Raw genomic sequence first — 22,214 nt, 5'->3', positions numbered from 1 at the left:
TGAGACATACATTTGTGATTATATTTATGGAGATATATGACAAGTGTGAGAGAAAAAAGCAGCAAGACAACTGGGGGGAAAGGCAGCCCTCCCAGACATCACCGCCGTGGACACCAGGGTCCTCACAGCATAGAGATGCCTACATTCAGTTACAGCCCCAGGATCAAACATTCCCCTCTGTGTGTCCAGTTAATTAAAACACACTCATTCAGAGTCAAACACACACCATGTTCCTCTTAAAGCTGTCATTGAGAGAGTAAGGTGAGGAGCATGAATGGTGACACAAGAATTCTCCCTGGTTTTAAAACAGACGGCCACAACCAACAACGTAGTTCAGGCCTCAAACTCATGGTAATCCTCCTGCATCAGTCTCCCAAGCACTGGGATAACAGTGTGAGCTTTTAGCATTTTCTCTTAAATCTACAGTTCTGACCCCGAGGTCGACAGAGGCAGACAATTGGGGGAGGGGTATGTTTTTCTGAAGATCCAGGGGCCCTGTTCAGATCCAATCATTTCTGGCGCTGTCAGGGCGGGGCTATGTGGGCACCGCTGTGCTGTGACCCCTACTGCATGAGTGATGGCGGAAGTGTCAACAGCTGGGCCGCAGAGCAGGCCCCTGCACCTGAATAAGTGGGTCAGGGAAATTCAAGGGTTGGGAGAACACTGAAGAGCCAGGGGAGAGGTGTGTGCGCAGACCAGTCCTGGCCCCAGACAGGCACTCCGGATGAGAAGCTCACTAGCTTGGAAGACAAGGTGTCACACAAAAGATTTCTACAGAAAAGCTTCATTTTGTGAGGAAAACACAACTGGACACAACAAAATGCATATTTTTCTTTAAAAATCAAACAGCAGTGCCAATCATCAAGACACTGATCTCCTCCATTGACAGCTCAGGATGGGGCTAGTCTCTCTTTACCTGGGTCCAGAGTCTCTAGGACTACACAATTCAAGACATGGCCTTCATGAATTTAAATTCTGCCACTCACTTTTCTGTCATCTACCAAAAAGCCTTGGGAACATTCAATGGCCGAAGGGCACATTTAGTGACAGATGGGAATTCTCTTTTCTTAAGTCTCATAAACTGACTCTGCTGCAACCCATTGGGTGAACTGGGAAGAAAAGCCAATCCTCAGACTTCATTATGATATGAAACATTAGCTAGAGCTCTTGCCGGGGCGGACAGAGGTTGTGAATTCTAAATTTCTAACCGAATCCAGCTGTGCTGGAGGGAAGCTTGGCAGGGTCGTGCAGCAGGTGCTTGAACAAGGCAGCTTTTCCTGGCCTGGCTGCCTGCTCTGCTGGGCAGTGCGGACGGGATGGGCACACGCAGACATGGCACATCCTCTCTCAAACCTGGGTAGCAGTCTTCTTTCTCTTTGGTGTCAGTCTACAGAGAGAAGCAACCCTCTGTTCTACTCCCCTCCCCCTCTAAATACAGCAGGAGACAAGAAAAATAAATTATTTTCTCTCAGTGCCCTTTGAAGGACTGAGACGTTCCTGGAAACAGGTTGCCTAGCACAGTCCTGGACTTCAGTGCGTCCCCAGCTCACTCCCTGAGTTCCCCAGAGTTCCCCAGCCTGGGTCCACATCTGCATTTTTTCTTTGGATAATCTCTTTTTCTTCTTAGACTTTAAATCTCCATATATAGTGCTCTTCTCAATATTTTGATAGAAATTTAGGGATTTTAGAGGTAAAGGGACCTCATCCAGCATCTACTCTCTGTCCTTCCCCGTCCTACACGAGGAAGCCGAGATACGGAGAGAACAGAACCTTGGCCAAGGACATTCAGCAAGTCAGTGGCAGGGCAGACTTCAGGCCCAGGCACCCCCTCCTTCCCCACCCCACCAGCTGTGCACCCTCAGTCGGCCTTCGGCAGGGACTTCCTGTGGGAGGGGGGCACGAGGTGCAGAGGCAGGCTGTTTGGGAGCTCGTAGCCGTCCAGCTTGATCTTGATGAGGTGCTTGGCTAGCGCGAACTCCTCCTCGTCCAGCATGCCGTCGCCGTCGCAGTCCGCCAGCTTCCAGATCTTGCCCAGAACACTGTTAGGCAGCTTGGACGTCACCATTTCCTTCTTAGCATTGACACCTGATATCTTGCCATTGATGGGCGACAGTGTGTAAAAGAGCTCATCGTATACGGGCTTGTCTTTAGCCACGACCCACTCTTCCTCATCAGCACCCTCCTTGGCCCCCTCCCCATAGCCCTGGTTGAAGGGCCCCTCGGTGGTGCCATCAAAGGCACCGCCCTGCACCATCTGTGTGGGCATGTTCATTTCTTCCTGGCTGATGAGGCTCATCAGGGAGGAGATCTTGTTGCTCAACATGTTGTCCACGGCCTCGATCAGCTTGGGCTTCAGCGAGTGGAACTTGGTGAAATCATAGTTCTCGAGCTGTTCCTGCGGGAGGGAACCAGAACTGGTGTTACGTTCTCTGCAGGAGGTGCTGCTGGGTTTCCCTTAAAGCAGACATCCCACCACACCCTCTGCCAGTCAGAAGAACTCTTTGCTGGGGCTCCCATGTCCAAGCTCACCAGATGTAAAGAGGGGCTTAGGAATGAGGAACAAGCTTCCGGATTGGGATGTGGCTTTCTGTACAGTAGCTGCTCTCTCTGAGGGCGGCAGCAGTTACAGCCATCGCCTAAAACTGAGAAAAACCCTTCACCTGCCCTTAATGCTCTAGAGAATTAGTTTGCTCTCAGAAAGGTTCTGCCTCACACTTGTTACTTTCATAACAATCCAGGGAGTGAAAAAGGACAGTTTACAACCTTACTTTACAATCACATGGGCCATCCAGATGGCGTTAAGACCAGAGACCACATCTGCTAACTCTTTACTTTGCTAAAGAACTCAGGGACAACAAGAGGGAGCCCATGCCTGACACTGCCTGGATGGTCAGGATCTGGAAGCTGGATGGCTCAGAGATCTAGGGTAGAATCAAACATGACAAAAAAAAAAATCAATGAAATGATTCCTAATGATACTCTGCTATACTCATGGGATTGGTGCCTAGCCCAACTGTCATCAGACAAGCTTCCTCCAGCAGCTGATGGGAGCAGATGCAGAGACCAACTGCCTAACAGTAAGCGGAGCTCGGGGAACTCTGTAGAAGAAGGGGAGGAAGGATGGTAGGAGCCAGAGGAGTTGAAGACACCAGGAGTACACGGTCCACAGAATCAACTAAGCAGGACCATATGGGCTCACAGGGACTGAAACGGCAACCATGGAGCCTGCATGGGTCTACACTAGGCCTTCTGCACACATGCTATGGTTCTTTAGCTTGGGGTGTTAGTGGGACTCTAACAGTAGGAGAGGAGGTGTCTCTGACTCATCTGCCTGTTCATGGGACCCTTTTCCTTCTACTGGGTTGCCTTGCCCAGCTTTGATAAGAGGGTGTGTGGCTAGTTTCATTGCATCTTGCTATGCCGAATTCAGTTGCTATCACTGGGAGACCTGCTCTTTTCTGAAAGGAAATGAAGGAGCAATGGATCTGGGGGTGTGGGGAGGCTGCAATTGGGATGTATTGCAAAGAGTTTAAAAAAATAATTAAAGATTGATAAAAACTTTCAAGGACTATATTTAGAAAAAAATTTTAAAAAACCAAAAAATTTAAAAATTCTATTATTTGAGAACTTTGTAGCTGACTGTACATGGTACCACACACCTATAATCCCAGAACTCAGAAGGTAAAGATTATAGAGTTGCTGCAAGCTTAAGGTTAGCCTGGTCTATATAGCAACACCCTGTCTCAATTCCTTAGCTCCTGATGAAAGGAACTTCCTTTTTGAATTATTTGGAAATAATACTGATGCAGGCTGGGGCACACGCTCCTTGGCTTTAACCTCTGTAGGAATGAGCTCAGAAGGCTACAGGACAGAAACCTGTGGCGAATCCCCACAGAGGCACAGCCTACTGCAAGTAGGCTTCCCCAAGGTCACTGTCAGTGTTGTGGGAATCTTGCAGCTGGAGACTAGTCATTTATTCAAATGAGCACAAGCTGAAACCCAGGTTGAGCCCCGTAAGCCGGTCACGGGAGGTCTCCACCCATCTTTTGGGAGGAGTGATCTTTCAGCAGAGCTGAACCTTGTCTTATACTTCTCCGGTAGAGCAAGCCTCAGTGACCTTCCAGTTTCCAGCCCCTTCAGAGGTCATTACAGGCATGTGTGGAACCTTGTTCAGCTTTTATATGAGTGCTGGGATCAAGCACTGGGTCTCATGCGTGCACAGCAAGGATTCTAAACTGCAGTGCCACCTATCATTTCTCTAGCCAACGGCAGAGTTGTTTTCTGTTTTTTGTCTGTGTGTGTTGCTGGGAAATAAACTTGGGATCTAACACACATCAGGCAAGTGCTCGTCCCCAGAACTCTGTATCCCCAGTCCTCACTGCAGGTTTTTATATGTGGGCGCTTATGTGTGGACAGTTCTGGGTCAAGTGAAGGCGTGGAGGTAGAGAGGCTATTCACTTACGCAGTTTCCTGGAGGCGAGACAGAGAGATCCTGGAAAGAAGCCAATCTTGGCTATTCTGGACAGAAGCAGTGTGTCAGGCCATTAAGGTGGGAAATAGGCATGGACAAATACATATTTTTATTGTAAAAAAAGGGGGAAAAAGAGTAAAAATAAAGATTTAAGGCAGGCATAGTGCAGCACACAATGCCTGTCTGCGCTCTATGCGCTACCATATAGTTCAAGAGATTCGGGCAAGGGGCTGGAGATTGAAACACACAGGGACCTCTAGTCCCTGGTAAGAAGCTCTTTATTCAATAGCACCATGGAGGCTTATATACCCAACAGTCAGGTGGGTCAACAGGTGAAAACCTTATCCTCTGATCCTCAAGGCAAGGCAACACGCGCTCGTGAAGCAGAGCTGGTAAACAACTTTGACACAGCTTTCAGTAACTCAAATCAGAAGGAAAGTAAAGATCACTAGCAGGGAAGAGCAGCTGGAGGCCAGGACTCCAAAGGTCCCAACAGCACAGCACGTGCCTCTAGGGCCAGCACTTGGGAGGTAGAGGCAGGAGGGTCAAGAATTCAAGGTGAGCCCTTGCAGGGTTGGGGTGGGGATTCAGGAACAGTGGTAAACACCTTTGATCCCAGCACTCTGGAAGCAGAGCAGGTGTACATACCTCTGTGAGTTCTAGACCAGCAGAGTTGGACAATGGGACTTTGCCTCAAAAGGTTAATAGACTAACAAACAAACAAATGAGCAAATAGAATTCAGGGTGGGGACTGGAGAGATGGCTCTGTGGTTAAGAGCATGTCCATATAAAATCAGCAGGACACCCCAAGTTCAATTCCCAGCAACCATACTGCATGGCTCACAATCACCTACTTTCAAATCTGTGGGATATGATAACCTCTTCTGACCTCTGTGGATAACCACACTCACAGCCACACAGATACACATGTGTATATACAGTCTAAAATAAAAATAAAAAGAATTCTGTGGCTCTAGGTCCTACTGCCTCTACTTTTGAGTGCTGGGATTATCAGTGTATGCTACCACACATGGCTAACCTAATACTTAAGAGCTACATAACATTGAATTCCCTAGCAAAGTCATCGTGTAGATAGATATGGAAGCTGTATCTAGCAGAGAACAAAAACTGTTATCTTCAAGGGTGTGGCAGGGCAGGAATTCTGTGTTCATATTTGGAAGACTAAGGGGACAGAGCCAAAAGATGACTGCCTATAATGTCTTCAGAATGGGTCTCCCAACACATTTGCAGGCAGCCAGTACTGCACACCTAACCTGCTGAGCTGAAACTCGGCAGTCTGTACTCGGCTGAGCACTTGAGCAGGACAGTCCTGCTTTCTGCCTGCATCCTCCCTGGTTGATCAGAACCACCAGGGCACCACCTCCACTCTCAACATCACAGAGTGCTACCAATCTCAGGTCTTCTGCTGACAGTGCCACACAGTCAGCCTAGGGGACAAAAAGGATCAGACGAGGAGGAAGGCCATAGGCCTTCCCACATAAGAATTCCAATGCTACTGGGTAAGAGGTCTGAATTCCCTTGGGTGCAGGAACACCGAGTCTGAGCCCAGAGCACACAGAGTCCCTGTGTCTGGCAAACAGACACGTGGGGTTTATGTCTGCCCAAACTGTCTACCAGCCTGCAGAGGCCAGCGATTCTGACGGCAACTGTATGAAGAAACAAGGGCAACAGCCACAGTTTTGCAGGAACGACTAGAAAGCAGCAGCTACGTCTGCCCAGGAAGCGCACAAGAAATGAACTCGGGTCCTCACAGACCTGAGCAGCAACGGGGAGGACAAGCTACAGCCCTCCAGTGGGGCAGGCCTAAGACAGCAATCGTTTTCATTGGGATCGTCATGCAGTCAGGATTTAAAGAGATCAACAAGTGTACCACTGGGGCCAGGATCCTGGGGCTGCTCCTTCCAAAGAGCAGGTTCCTAGCCCAGTCAGTCTCAAGCTGGGTCATCCTTACCCAGTTACTCCCAAAGTTCACCAGAGCAGTTTTCAAATGTGTGATAGAGAGGAGCAGATGGCGAATGGCTCTGCTGCCCTCTGCTGTTAAAACATGGTAACTCATCCACATGGAGGTCAAATTCTTCAGGACAACTGAGTATAGTGTTCTCAAGCTGCAGGACAGCCATTACACAATAGGCAAGTGTCCCTTGGGACAGGACACAGGACAGACATAGGCAGCCTATCCTGGTGCTAAGGGAATAGAAACACACACTCGGCTCAGTGAAACAGATGTGAGACCCCCTGACCAGGGGACTCTTGAGAGGGGGAACAGAGACCTAAAGCCAGCTGTGATGAACCGTCCTTATGACCCTAAAATATGCCCAGGTCGTGACTGTAATACCCAAGCTTTAGCCTCTACTTCTGACCCCCACACAGTGGTGTTAACCAAATGCCTGTTGCTGAGGATGGTAGACCATAAATGGCTTCAGGGAAAGGAGAGTGCTCAGCATGGATTTACTGAGCACCGATCAGCGGTTCACAACATGTGGGTCACGACCCCTTTGGGGGCTGCATATCAGATAGTTACACTACAATTATAACAGTAGCAAAATCACAGTTATGAAGTAGCAACAAAATAACTTAATGGTTGGGGTCACACCCCAGCGATTATCCCTTGCCCCAGCTCTTAGAAGCCTGGGCGTCCTCTGACCCAGATAGGCAGCTATCGTTTTGGAGTGTGCTCTGTTATGGGAGCTCACCTACAGGCCGTGTGAGAGCCCAGAATCACCATGTAGTATGGACAGTGTACCAACAGCTAATGAGTGTGTATATGTGGTGCCGTGTTCAGGGTGGGCACTCCTTCACAGTTTTCATTTAAGCCAAGATACTAAGTTTCCTTATGAAGGGTGCAAGGAAACAGCCGTCCTCCAGCTGTGCCATGGGATGCAGGGCACAACCTGAGTATAAAAGAAAAAGTCTCAGCCGGGCGGTAGTGATGCTCACCTTTAATCCCAGCGCTTGGGAGGCAGAGTCAGGAGGATCTCTGTGAGATCAAGGCCAGCCTTGAGTTCTAGGGCAGCAAGGACTACACAGAGAAACACTGTCTTGAAAAATCAAATCAAACCAAACCAAGCCAAACAAAAAAAAAAAAAAAACAAAAAAAGTCTCTGGGAGTCAACTAAGCACTAGTCCTCAAGTTAGTTATCCTGTGACCAGTAGAAAAGTAATTCCTCTTCTGAACAGAATATCTACTTTATTGCTAGAAAGAAAAAAAAAAAGTCTCTGTATTTGTCACAAAACAAATTTCCTCCTACTGGGTTGCCTCTAGGTTTGCGCCTAGTCTTATTGCATCTTGTTATGCTATATTGGGTTGATACACCTGAGAGGCCTGCTCTTTTCTAAAGGAAAACAGGAGCAGCAGATCCGCAGGAGACAGAGGGCATCCCATCCCTGTGGGGCAGCGGACACTGACTGGGCCAAAGCAGTTGAATGCAGCCCCATTATGGCTTGTCCGGAACTGCCCAGAGCTAACGGGAGACTCTGCAATCAGGCTGGAGGCCACCACACTAGGCTTTCAGCAGAACGCTTGCTGAATACAGCAAAGCACGGCTGTGTCCAGGGCCCCAGCTCAGTGCTCAGCAGCCAGCCTGTCCAAGCACACTTTTTCACTGTATGGCTGCAGGAGCCATGCAGTGACCTTCAAAGCCAAGCCCAGCTCTAATTCCCTTCAGGTTCTGGGATTCTGAAAACCCAGGGTCACCTCAACCTCAGAGCCAACTCTGAGCATCACCTACGAGGCCAGGCTGGCTGTCTTTCTCATGTGAGCTTCACTGCCCTTTGGCTAATTGTCTCCCCTTTAAAAAGACATTTGGAAGGCAAACAACGGCTGCTTTAGTCATAGGAGGCCATCGTCATGGGTCACCATTAGGAAGACAACGTCATTGAATTCTCCTTCAGTAAACTGAGACTTTCTTATATTTCCTATAACCAGCTAGGCATTGACTGTGGCAAGGAATTGCCATTCCCACAACCTCCTCCTGACATTGTAATGGGGGGCTCCCAGTACCTGCATGGCTTTGACCTCAGGGAAGTCCCCCGCGGAAATCTGGTACTCTCTCTGCAGCTGCACGTAGATTTCCGGAAGCCTGAAGATAAGTTCTCGCTTCTTACTTTCTTTTCCAAACATGTTTGGCATTTCCTTCTTCAGATAGCTGATGATGTAGGCATGTACCTGAGGGGATACGTCGGTGAGCATACACCACGCTACTCTAGGGAAGAGATAAATGAGACCCATTCCCAAGCAGAACTCTGGTTCTGCCAAAACAGCAACGATTTGAAAAATAAAACAGCAATGTAGACTGGAAAATGCTAGTGAAGGTAACAGATTAGAGTCTTAGGGAAGAAGGACATCGGGGAGAGTGAGGAGATGGGTCCCAGAGCTCAGCCGAGGGCCTCTGGGTGTGCATGCACACTGGTGGGCCCAGCAAAATCTGCAGGCACCTGCAGTGCACAGAGGCCTCTGAAGACATACACATGCTGGGCTGAACAGTTATTGCTTAGGGACCAACTCCTTAAAACTGAATGTAGGGTTAGAAGAATATCTGACAACAGTTCAAGCTTTCTGAATGCACACCCCCCCCCCCACCAGAGACTAACTCCACATCAAGCCTGGGATGACTCTAAGGTGTTTCTCACTGTGACACTGTGTGACTTCACAGCAGCTTTGGTTCTGAACATACAACATGCCTGATGTCACACTGTGCAGTGACAATAAACTGTCTGAAATACCTCTGTTCAGACTGAGACCGTTGTTTGTGGGTTTATGGTAATATTTTTTTCCAGTTAATATTGGACATGGTAACTCATGTCTGTAATCTCGGCCCTCAGGAAGCTGAGACAGGACTGCCATGGGTTGAGGCCAGCCTGGGCTACACAGCAGGTGCCAGGTCAATCTGGGCTACCCAGTGAAACCTATCTCCCACCTGTCCCCACTTAAAACAATTCAATAATAAACCCGAGACCCACAAAATGCTTAGGTTAAAAAAAAAGTGAGATCGAGAGAAGCAGCCAAGTCTTACTGAACAAGGGTTTGTTATTCTGTTCAGATCAAAGCTGGCACCAAAACCACACGTGATTCTAACAGTCTTAAAGAGGGCTTAAGGGGGCCTTTAGAGGCAGGCATCTGAGGTCAGTCTTCAGAGAGACAGGTTTCCATATATAGGCGTGGGCACTGACATCCACAAAGCCCAGGCAGGGATGGAGCTATTTTTAAGCCTTGCAGTGGATAAGCATTAAAGGGCGCATCACCACACACGGAACGATGATTCTCACACTCTTCAGCCTCTATCTGCCTGATGAGCTACAAAATGCCCAACTTCTCCAAAAAGGAATTTGACACTGCAAACAGGAAAGCCAGGCCCCACATATCACATGTGACTGAGAGGAAAATGCGTCTTTGAAGAGCAAACTAAATTCTACGGAACTCTAGTGACCTCTGAAAGCCAGAGCTCTCCTCTCTCATCCTCCACCACTCCTTCTTCAAAAGTGGCTTTGTTTCCCTGCTGCGTGAAGATTTCCAAGTGGGTGGTGGCCGTTCCTAGCCTTGTGCAGAATGGGGTCTGCCGGTGTGCTTGTCTCACTTTTGAGTTTGCTTATCCCGTAAAGGAGACTGGGGTCTGCACAGGTTAACAGCAGAATAAAACCATACTATATTTCCCAAACTCATATGTAGGCTTTCCTAAAATAGCTTACTCTGAAGAATTGTGCAGTGAGCTTTGACTGGCATCTCAGAGCAAACAAACTTCTGACAGGCTGCCTCCCTCTGACAAAAGGTGAGGAAGATGAGGCTAACCCAGAACACATGACAGTCTCTTGTTCCTTAGAAGACAGCTTTGAGGGACTGAGGAGATGGCTCAGTGGTTAAGAACACTGACTGTTCTCCCAGGTGGTCCTGAGTTCAATTCCCAGCACCTGCATAGTGGCTCACAACCATCTATAATGAGATCTGGCACCCTCTTTGGCCTGCAGGCATACATGCAGGCAGAACACTGTAAATATAATAAATAAGTCTTTAAAAAACAGCTTTGAAAATACACAAATAGAAAAGACAGTAAAATTACCCAATCTCCAAGCTTTTGGTTTGTATTATTAAAATCCTGTATTACGGTGAGAGTGATTAAGATAAAACACAGGCCACCGAGCCCAAGGAAGCCAGAATAACTCAGGACACTTCCATCTCTCAGAGGATGTATGATTACTAACACCTTGATTTTGGCCTCCTGGTTTGCAGACTACGAGAATTTTTGTCATTCAGCCTGTGGTAAAGCAGCCACAGGACACTTACACATGCTATCTAATCCAGTTTTTTCCCACCCCTTAGTCTGGTTTTTTTCTTCCTTTTCTTCCCCTGTGTTGGGGACAAAAGCCAGGGCCTTGAGCACGTAGAGAACTGCTCTACCACTGAGGTAGACAGTCAGTCCTTGGTGTCTTGCGCCCTCATTATAAAGTCCTGGTTGCTTTAAGCTTGTGATCTTCCTGTCTCAGTCTCCAAACACTGGGATTACAGGTGTGTGCCACCTTTATTTTCAGATGTGAACTCTAACTGACCACTGCATGACCCGGCAGCATGGGAAACAGGTGCTGCACCTGTTAGTGAGCTTCACTTATAAGGAGTTCAAGTCCAGGGTGGGAAGAGGAGCGAAGGGTAGGGATGATGCCCCCTCTCCCCCCCAGAAGGACGGAGAGATGGCACACGCTGCTGAGAATTCACTGCTCAGACTTTTCCACGTTGTTTTGCTTATCAATATTCATTCTTCTCCACTACTGAGTACCATCCATTACATACACGGCCACTGGAGTGTTTCCACATCTTGGCTATTTTAAATGAATCTGCTATGAGCATTTAAAAAAATGAAGATACATTTGCTTTCTCTGTGTGGGCCATGAATTTTTGGAATCATTATCCCATCAGCTGACTAAGATCTCATATCTCTTAGGTGATATCTAAAAACCTACCCATCACATATTTTACATTGTCCCTTGTAGGTTTTCTGTCGATAGAGAATTTTCTAGAATAAGCAGAATTATAGAACAAGAGTGTAAAGTAAGGAGATATTGCAGATGATGTTTACGCTGGATATAGATCAGGATTTTCTGGACCAAGCAGACTACCTGGGCTTGGGATGTGTATTCTGTAATATTCCCAGGCTGTCAATCAGCTCCAGAAAGTTATACTGCTTTCTGAATGTCAGATTTTCATGTATGAAGTAAGGATAAGAATGCCCAACTGTCAAGTAACTGATATTATCAAGCAAACTCTGTGGCTTCTATAGCATTTTTTTCCTGCAGAAGGAAAACTGTGCCAAGAGAAAGATGACCATACCCACACAAAAGCATTAAAAGGAAATATAAGCAGTCCAGGGTGACTCAGTGGTCCCTTCCCCACATTTTTTGTTTGTGTTTTTTCTGGACAGAATCCCACATAGTCCAGGCTAGCCTCAATCTTAATACGTAGCTGAGGATGACCTGGAGTTTCTGAGCCTTCTGTCCCATTGGGACCGCAGGTATGTACCCCGCAGCTGACTTGTGTAGTGCTGGGGATCAAATCTACGGCTCTGTGCATGCTAGGAGAGCACCCTACCCATGGAGCTACACCTCCAGGCTGCTCCTTGCTTCTTTAAGAACAATAAACGACAAAGTTCAAAAGTGGAACCTACAACTGCAGCAGGAGGGCTAGGGGTACAGCTTCATGGAGCACCCACTTAGCATGTACAGTGTAAGGGGCCACTGTGTTCAGTTCTGCTTCTTAGCCAGCCCAGGCAGCTTCCTGTCCTAATGTTCAGCTGGTATTGCGACATATCACGTGCAAATGGCACTGGGGAGCTGGTGATGGAAGTAGATGTGCCACAAACATTTTCCTCTGTGAAAAGGAACAAGCCAGATACTATTCTTAGGAAGAAAAGAATATGCTATTTCTTTTCCTATAAGTAAGCTCAGCAGATTTGAACATCCGCCCCCCACATCTGCACAAGGGTTTCCATTATTCAGTTTCAGAACACAGAGGCATTTTGTGTCTCCCTAACCTAGGCCACGCTGGTCTGCTCCAGGGGCTCAGGGATGGCGGGAGCACTGCAGGCTGCGGTGCTCAGCATTTCCAGCTGCTCTCTATCCAGTCACACCCACATTCCTTCTCTCTCTCTCCAGCACATATTCTTTCTCATTCCCTTTCTCTCCCACCTTTTTCCCTATAGCTGAATACAACTATATCTTCAGTCACTGGCCCCTCAGCAGCGACTGGCAAATTTAAAATGTCCATGGAAATTAAACTTGCAAAGTCTACAGGAGCTACTAGCTTTGATTAGAAAATAATTTAGGCTAGCCAGGGTGTGGTGGTGCACACCTTTAATCCCAGCGCTAGGGAGGCAGAGGCAGGTGGATTTCTGAGTTCGAGGCCAGCCTAGTCTAAAGAGCGAGTTCCAGGACAGCCAGGGTCACACAGAGAAACTCTGTCTCAAAAAGCAAACAAATAAGCAAACAACGAAAAACAACAATTACAAAACTAATTTAGACTTTTATATACCCTGAAATTAAATATTTATAACAGCTAAAACAGAGAAATACCACTGAACAAGCAATATGAGACAGACTTCCTGCTACCATGCACTAGGCCCAGGGTAGCAGGCCTTTCAGAAGAGCTGCAGCTAAGTGGTTTCACGAACTAGCTAGAGCAACTGCCTTGCAGGACAGAATAAAGTGGCCTAGAGTTCTGAGAAGTAGCTTATACCAGGAAGAAAGGACAGCGAATGGTGACTCACACAGCACCCTTCGGACTCAGGTTAGCTTGGTGACACACAGAGGAAAAGTGTATGTACACCCTGGGAGGTAAGAAGGGGAGCCAGGAGGTTGTAGCACTGTGTCCTGGACAGTGACAGCCAGGGGCAGGTCTCTCCAGACACAGGAACATGCACATTTGGCTGCAGTAGGAAGGGCTGATGAGAAGTAAGAAGGTGATGGAAGGCCCGTGATCCTCTGGGAGCCATCCCTGTCTTCCTCTGACAGGCAGCTAGGCACCATCCTCTGAGGTCATACAGGCAAGAACCCATTCCTTGATCAGTACAGTTCCTCACTCTATAGTAAGGGTGCTCTGAGACTTCCTCCTCCACCAGATGACTCTTTAGTTCTGGCCTGGGCATGCCAAATCTGTGTCTACTAAACGAACCACAGTTGTGGTGGACCCCAGAAGGCTGACCCAGTACACCAGGGCCAGACCAAAGTTGATGGAGGAGAGTTATCTGTCTATGTTACTTTCATTGGTTAATTAATAAAGAAAACTGCCTTGGCCCTTTAAGAGAACAGAAAATTAGGTAGGCGGAGTAGACAGAATAGAATGCTGGGTAGCAGGAGTGGGGAGACGCTTCAGGCAGTCGCCATAAGGAGTCGCCATGCTTCTCCTCTCTGAGATGGACGCAGGTAAAGACCTCTCCTGGTAAGCCACCCCTCGTGGTGCTATATAAATTACTAAATATGGGTTAAAGCAAGATATGAGAATCAATCAATAAGAAGCTACAGATACTGGGCCAGGGGCCAGGCAGTATTTAAATGAATACAGTTTCCGTGTAATTATTTCGTGTGTAAAGCTAGCCGGCGGCCGGGTGGCGGGACGCAGCCCCACCGCTCCTTCAACACAAAGTCGGCCCCCTTCCACCGCTTTTTTTCTTTTATACCAGAAGACCAAGAGCAGGAGAGTTGACTCCATTTCCTGACCAAGTTTCAATGCATGTAGGCCTGTGCAGCCCTGGTTAGTCTCAAACTCAGAGTTCACCTGTCTCTAGCTCCTGAATGTTAAGATTAATGGTGCAGCAAGATTATGGTGATTTTTTTTTTTGACAGGGTCTCACTATAGCCCTGGCTGGCTGGAACTCCTATGAAGACAAGGCTGGCCTTGAAACTCACAAAGATCCACCTGGCTCTGCTCTGCTGCCCAAGTACTGGGATTAAAGGAGTGCACCAATCACATTCCCCGCCTGAGCCTTCTGGGATGAACTGCCCACTATACAGGGATAGCAGTGCAATCCACCATCAACCCCAGGGCCCACCCTGTCTTCTGATGCTTACTTTGGCCAGCCTCGCCCGCTTGATGAGGTCATTGAGTTTGCGCACTGCGGCCTTCTGGGGCAGGCTCTGGATGTCTCTGAAGAGATCCTGTGCCTCAGCCTCGAAGAGCCGGCGGTTGTCTGTGTTCTGCAGAGGCTGCGCCCAAAACGAGCCAATGTAGACTCGAAGCACCTCGGGCGTGTTGATGACCTTGCCCAGAGACCACATGAGGGCCCCGTAGACTCGCATCAGCTGTTGGGTGTCCACTTGGTCAGCCTTGTTCAGGACCACTCGGATTTTGTCATCCTGGCCCCGGAAGGCCTTGATCGCCTCTGAGAACTCATCCGAGATGTCCAGTTTGTGAGCGTCAAAGAGTAGGATGATCCTGTCAACCCGCTCAGCAAACCACTGTAGGACCTGGCAGAAGTCATACCCTGGTGGAGAGAAAGCTCTGTCAGTGTGTGGAACACTCGGGGGGGGGGGGGGCATGGCCGTGGGAGAATGCCAGTGAAGAGCAGCGTTGAATCTGGGGCAGCAGGGCCTACGACTTGGAAACCATCTCCCATGAGATGGCTGGGCTGGATGCACGTAGCTAATACTGGGAATCTGGCACCCTCCCAAGGAAAGGGACAAAATGGGGCCTCTGGTCAGCTTGATGACGCCCTGCGTGTAGGCAAACTGACTTGGTACTCATGGTTCTGACCTCACCGAGCGCAGGTCTTTGGGTGAGGGGCAGAACTGACCTCCAGTCCTGACACCGAAGGCCACGGGCTAAAGGCTCACTCTCTGGACAAGACTTACTTTCCAGAAAACATCTGAGATGAAGAAAGAAGGGAGCCTGGAGGCCACCTGCGTTTCCAGCATGTCCAGCAAGCACGGGAATGGAGGTTTACAGAGTGCTGAGGAGGTCAAGGGTTGTCTGGGGGAAGCTGTGATTGATATTTATCATGAGGACTTTTTATAGCTTACGTGTGTTTAAAAAGTATTTTAAACATCTGTCACACACAATATGGTCGTTTGCCAATTTCCTCTTTAAAATGGACAGGGCCACAACAGATTCCACTGGTTGTGTTTGGCCACCTACCAATCTGTTCCAAATCAAGCAGTTAAGTAAACACTCTTCCTGAGGTCAAGACTTTCGGCCATCTCCCCCAAGGAAGCAAGTTCCCAGGAGAGGCACACAGGAGGCCAGTACCCAAAGGTTATTTTACTCCCAGGCTGCTCAGCTGCAGAGCCACGGTCTCCATTGAAGCAGTCACCTCTCCCGCTGCCTTCCTATTCCTGGTAACTCCAGACGCATGCCAAAGTCTAGAGAATGATGCTAAAAGCGCTGGGGTGGCTACCATGCAATTTTAACAGTATACTTTGCTTACTGAAAATATTTTCTTAAAAAATATCAAGCTTGATTTATTCAGATAAGAAAATACCAGAAAGCAAAAAGAATAAGCTAGATCTTTACCTGTCAGCAGACGTGATCTCTACAAACAAACACGCAACAACTACAACAAAACACACGTGGGGGTGGGGGCTGGAGAGACAGCTCAATGGTAAAGAGCACTGGCTGCTCTTCCAGAGGACCTGGGCTTGGTTCCCAGCACCACATGGCAGCTAATAACTGCCTGGAACTCCAGTTCTAGGAGATCTGGCATCCTCTTCTGGCTTCCATAGGTGCTACCTATACAATGGTACACAGACTTACATACAACATATAAAACTTACATACTTGTACTTATAAAACTTTAATAAATCTTTAAAAGAAAAACCCTAGCCAGGTGGTGGTGGCATATGCCTTTAATCCCAGCACTTGGGAGGCAGAGGCAGGAGGATCTCTGTGAGTTCGAGGCTAGCCTGATCTACAGAGCTAGTTCTAGGGCAGCCAGGGATACAAAGAGAAACCCTGTCTCAAAAAACCAAAAACCAAAACAAAAAAGCATAACAAACAAATAAGCCCTCTTCCTAAGCAAAAAAACAACAATAACAACAAAAAATGAAAGCAAAAAACCCAACAAAACCAAAAATCCCTACCCTTCATAAACAAGAAAGCACTGGGTAGAAATTGGTTTCAAAGAGATGAATAGTGTCAGACATGGTGGCTCATATGCAAGATATTATCACTTGAGAAGAGAAGGCAGGAGGAATGCTACAAATTTGAGGCCAGCCTGGGTTATAAAGTTACCCTCATCTCAAAAAAGAAAAAAAAAGAAAACAAACAAACAAAAAACCCTAAACATCAAAAAAGATGACCACAGAATGATAGCATTTACCTAAAATGTTAAATGCCAGGCAGTGCTCAGCATCCTATGGATACACACTGCAGCAAAAGCCCACACTGTCAGTATCAACCTGGGATGCTGGCTGGGGATGGAGTGTGGGTCCTAGGGCAGATGAGGAAGTATCCAAGGAAAAATGATCTTATGGGAAAAGTGAAGAGGTTTGTGGACTAAAGTTTTCATCCCTTTGAAAAACGAGTATGGGAGAGGGAGCAGATATACAAGAAACTAGAGTTAGGAATAGGTTTATTTTGTTTGTTTGATTTTGTGCTGAAGGAAGCTTGTCATCCTTGTGAGTTGAGAGAGCAGCATCGAGAATGTCGGCACAGCCCTGTGGACACGGTGGCTCCTCCTCTCAGGCCACCTCAGATGACTCCTTTGCTGTGATGCAACATGTGTTAAACTACGGCCTAAATTAAAATTTACAATTTGTAAACAATAAGATTCTGGGCTGGGGATTAGCTTAGTGATAGAGCACACATGAGGACTTGGGTTGGATCCTTAGGTGCACGCGCGTTTACACACACACACACACACACACACACAGGGAGACAGAAACAGAGAGATATCAAGCACAGAGGTGGTGAGTAGCTTCCAGTGCTAAGGTGAGATCCTTGCTACGCAAGTCCACGCTAGGTGAAGCCATTACATATCTCCGGAGCGATGGCCCGGTCTGTATTTCCTCTTTCTAAAGTAACAATGAGAATCAAGAAGTACAGGTAGGTGGAGCTGTAGTTTTGTGCCATTGAACAGGTAAAAAGGACTGCTTGTCACACACCAGGCAACACAATCAAGAGTAGAAACCACCAAACATCTCAGAAGAGAGCCCAGAGTTATCAAAAGTGGGAAAGGTTGGTTTGTTCAATTGCCCCTATGCACCATAATGATTTTTAGCATCTTAGTCGTTTTGTAAGACTCTAGTCTAACTGTTGCACAGCCATCACTGCCACTCATTTCCTAAACTTCTTCATCTTCCCAATTAACTCCAAACCCATTCAATACTAAATCTCTATTTTCCATAGGGAATGGGGAGCCTTGAACGAGTGAGGTCCTGAGAGAATGTGGACTATTGACATGAGCTGACCACGTCAAAGACCCCAGAGCCTTAGACCCACAGAAGAATGGCAAAGCCTCCCCTGCTGGGGTGAGGTTCAGAGGCATGGCCATGCTTTCCTTGGACGAGAGGGACTAAGCACAAATGCTGACAGTATGTTCAGAGTACGTCCACCATCAATGTTTATGGCCTGAAGACTGCTCCCTAGAGACTGCTCCTGCAGAGATGAACTAAATCAGCCCCTCATCCAGCTGTGCACCATAAGCCCGGCCTCCTAGTTTATCTGTGTGTAATAACCCGGTCTTGTTCAGCTGTATACAACAACTCCGTCTTTCTGTTAAACTGGATATAATAAACACACCGAGCTTCCAGGGTGCTGTGTTTCTCCAGTCAAGAGTTCAGACCACCCAGTCTCAGTTTTCTGTGTATCTGGGCTGTGCTTGTCTTTTCTTCATTCGCTTACTACCTCAGTCAGGTCTGTTCCTGGAGCTGTGCTGGATTCCCTATCTCCCCAGTTTCTCAGAACAGCATTCTCCTTTCTAGGTTTATGAATCTGACTGCTGTCAGTGCTGCATACAAATGAATTATACAATATTTGTCCTCTGTAACTGGCTGGTTTCACATGGCATGATAAAAGTTTATCTAGATTATAGCAAGTGTGTGTGTGTGTGTGTGTGTGTGTGTGTGTGGTCATACGCACGTGTGTACTGTGAACTTGTGTGGAGGCAAGAGGACAATAAAGTGTCCTGCCTGCTTGATCACTTTTTGCTTTATTCTCTTGGGAAAAGGTCTCTCACTGAACCTTATTTTATTTCTCAAGAGAGAGTCTCATCATGTAGCCTTGGCTGGCCTGGAACGCATTGTGTTGGCCAGGATGTTCCGGAACTCACAGAGATCTGCCTATCTCCAGAGTGTTAGAATTAAAGGCACTTGCCACCATGCATGGCCCTAAAGATTTTATGTTTGTCTGTTTGCATGTGTCTGTGTAAGTGAATACCACATGTGCTCAGGTGTCTATGGAAGCCAGAGGAGGGTTCAGATCCCTCGGAACTGGAGTTCAGGCTGTTGTGAGCTGCCCAAGGTAGGTGCTGGGAACACAGAACTCAGGGCCTCTGGAGGGGCAGTATATACTCTCAACCGCTGAGCCATCTCTTCAGTACCCTTCTTTGGCTTATAAATTCTTTTACCACAGGGACCATCTTCTTCGTAGTTGTACACACTGTATGGGCAGAGTAGGCTTAGACAGAGAGATGCCTTGAATCTAATCCTGCCTATATCATAGTAGTTTTGTGACTTTGTGCAAGTGGCTTACTCTCTGTTACCCTGTTTGTAAAATGGCCTAACAGTACTCACATACCGTTTAGGGCTGCATTCTTAATACATGAAGCATTCAGACTCGTCTTAGCACTTAGAAAACTGTCCAAAATGCTATCGACTAGTCACAGTAAAAAACCAAAATTTTGTATTCAGTGCTTGAGGCACAGTAAGGTCACAGTGACGTTTATCAAAAGACGACTGACTAGAGTGACATACAGTCTAGATCTAGGGCGGGAGGACGTTCCCAGGGACTTTATAAAACCCAGGTTGATAGCTTTGTTCAGCCCCAAACTGAAATAATCCAGCTGTCTCTTGAAAGGCTTGTAAAGAGGGGTGCATGCAACATGGGTCCAACTAACACATGAACTGCAGTGAAGGAAGCCAGCTTCTAAAGAGCACACACTAAGCAATTTATAAAGTTCTGAAACAGGCAAGGTTAGGTGACACCTGAGTGTTGCCTACAGCAGGCGTGGGGCTGGGACTAGGTGACTGGAACCAAGAGGGACCTCCTAGGGGTGACATACTTCTATCCCTTGAGGAAGGTAGTGGTTCCATGTGAGCACAGACTTGGTACAACCTTCCAAACTGCTGTTACAAGAGATACATCTTATTATATGTTATAAGAGCATACACATATGCATGCGTATGTGCAGGCTGCAGAAATCCCTTTGATGATCAAGCCAGTTTTTAAACATCCATTTAATTGCTTTTAGATTTATTTTCTGTATCTGAGTGCTCTGCCTGCACTACATATGTGCACCATGTACATTCCTGGCGCCCATGCAGAAGAGAAGGCGGCAGCAGGTTCTCTGGAACTGGAGCTACGGATGGTTGTGAGCCACCATGTGGGTGCTGGGAATGGAGTGTGGTCCTCTGCAAGAGCCCAACTGCACACTTCACAACTCAGCCACCTCTTCGGCCCTACTCCGTTATAAACATTTCAACGCTTTAAGCCCTCCAGTGGAAGTTTTATTGATATGAAACAAAGAGATATAATCAGCCCCAATGAAAGCTTTGGGAGCTGGGAAAAGGGTATGTGCCCTTCGGAAGATTCCAGCTTGGCACTCCTGGCTCCACGTTCCAGGAACAAAGGGAGGGTCAGGAAGGAAGGGGCCCGTCCATCCAATCAGGGGTTTCCCGTCACAGGGCCTGTGGAAACTGTGGTCCTCATCTGGGCCAAAGAAAGAGCTGCCAGGAAATGGAAGCTGGGGTTTGCAGTTGCTCCCTGGCTCAGGTAAATACAAGTCAGGAGACCCGAGGAAGCAAATCTGGCAGTCTATTTTTAATGGGGGGGGGGGCGGCTTAAATTTCTCCCCAGAGCCGAATTTCTAATTACACAAGTTTTAAACAAGACGTGTGTCAATAAAAGGATGTAAAACAATGGAGGGTAGTCAGAACCAAGGCCAGGTTCTCTCTGGGTCCTCATGTGGCCTTGGCGTGGCCTTCAGCCCCTGCTCCGACTTTTCCTCTTAGCAAAGGCTGGTCTTCCCTCCCAGAGTGAACATCTCTAGTTCTAGCTGACCTGACACTCTGCCACAAAACTTCTACGTTGGCTTGTTAGTGTGATCCAAGGTCTTCTGGGTCTCCTGGTCAACCTCGTGTCCTCTAGTACCCAGTTGGTGAGTGTCCATTTGAGATGGGCACTGAGAATGCCAGTCATGCTCCCTCCCACGCAGCCAGACTGCCCTTCTTGACCTCAGACTCCTTCCTCTCTAATCCAGGCCCCAAATGACCCCTAGCTCTTTGAAACTGTGAGTCCCCTCAGTACTCTGAGAATCAGTGTTTACAGAGTAAAGTAACACGACTAGCCTGTGCCTCACCACTGGGTCTTTTCTAGTAGTCTTCCACTGAACCTCCCCCCATACCCTACAAACACACATAGTCTTCCACCGAACCTCCCCCCATACCCTACAAACACACACAGGGTTCTTTGTTATGTGTCAGAGGCACCTACATATTCCAGTCTTTATACCTTTGTACTTTCCTTCTGCCTGCATTGACCGCCCATGAGGGTCCCTCACCAATGCAGCAGGATGGGACTTCCCCCATGTGACCTTCCAATAGGCCTTTTCTCCAGGCTTTGGGGTGTCTCCTGGCCCAGGCACCCACTAGACTAGACACTACAGGAAGCCGGAGAGCAGGGGAGGTCTTAATTATGTTTGTTACCCCAAATCCCATTGCAGCTGCTTTCCACCGTCTAAGTCTGGTTCCTACAGCACCGATATTCTCCCTGTCATAGCATGTAGTCGGTAATGGTCTACGTAGTGACCCGAAGATGTAAATCCAAGGCTCAGTGGTTAATAACATGTGCTGCTCTTCCAGAGGACCCACGCTTGGTTCTTAGCACCCACAGTGGGGGGCACCCCTCTTCACTCTGTCCACCACTACATACCGGGATCTACTATTAGACACAGTAAGTATTTAATAAATTTGCCTTATTTTTCAAAAAAAGTAAAAATGGAACTAGCATATGATCTGGTAATCTAATTTCTGGGTATTTATAGAGAAGAAGTGAAATGAAGACAGACAGCTTTCACTCCCATGTTAAATGTGGCATTATTTTTGAGGCAAGCCGTGAAACATGACAGTCCATGCATGGATGAGTGTATAAGTAGAATGTGGTATATTCCTAATGTAAAATACCATTCAGCTTTAAAGAAAAAGGAAATTCTGCAGCATGTGGCAATGTGACATGGATGGACCTTGGGGACATACTAAACGAAATGAGCCAGGCTGCAGACAAAGGCAGATGCTGTGTGATTCTACCTGTGAGAGATTAGAACAGTCAGACTCACAGACTCAAGGGGAATGTAGCTGCTGGGCTTGGGAAGAGCTGGCAGAACAGTTCAGCTGGGCCGCATGAGCGAGCCCTAGAGACAGGCTCAACACCACCACGCCCAGAGTTAATTCCATGGATGTAAAAATTCAGTAAGAGGGGCCAGCGAGATGGTTCAGTGTGTAAAGCCACTGGTCACCAGGTCTCTGACAATTTGAGTTTGATCCCCGGGACCCATTTGGAGGAGAGAGAACTAATTCTTGTATTTTGTCCTCTGAC

The 22,214-nt window shown here is 47.6% G+C and overlaps 1 protein-coding gene across 1 annotated transcript in view; it reads right to left on the bottom strand.

The window, feature by feature from the left end:
- The window catches only part of Ehd4 (EH domain containing 4), a 67,279-nt gene continuing 45,065 nt past the window's right edge, over nucleotides 1-22,214 (bottom strand). The window contains exons 4-6 of the mRNA XM_038330311.2: nucleotides 14,540-14,952; nucleotides 8,493-8,657; nucleotides 1-2,395 (exon numbers count right to left, since the gene is read on the bottom strand). Coding sequence (XP_038186239.1) covers nucleotides 1,859-2,395; nucleotides 8,493-8,657; nucleotides 14,540-14,952 — 1,115 coding nt within the window. The 3' untranslated portion in view covers nucleotides 1-1,858. The remainder of the gene's footprint in view (nucleotides 2,396-8,492; nucleotides 8,658-14,539; nucleotides 14,953-22,214) is intronic.

Source organism: Arvicola amphibius, chromosome 5 (genome assembly GCF_903992535.2).
Source record: "Arvicola amphibius chromosome 5, mArvAmp1.2, whole genome shotgun sequence".
NCBI classification, from domain to species: domain Eukaryota; kingdom Metazoa; phylum Chordata; class Mammalia; order Rodentia; family Cricetidae; genus Arvicola; species Arvicola amphibius.
The sequence above is the reverse complement of the archived record's forward strand: the minus strand, read 5'-3'. Positions and strand labels throughout refer to the sequence as shown.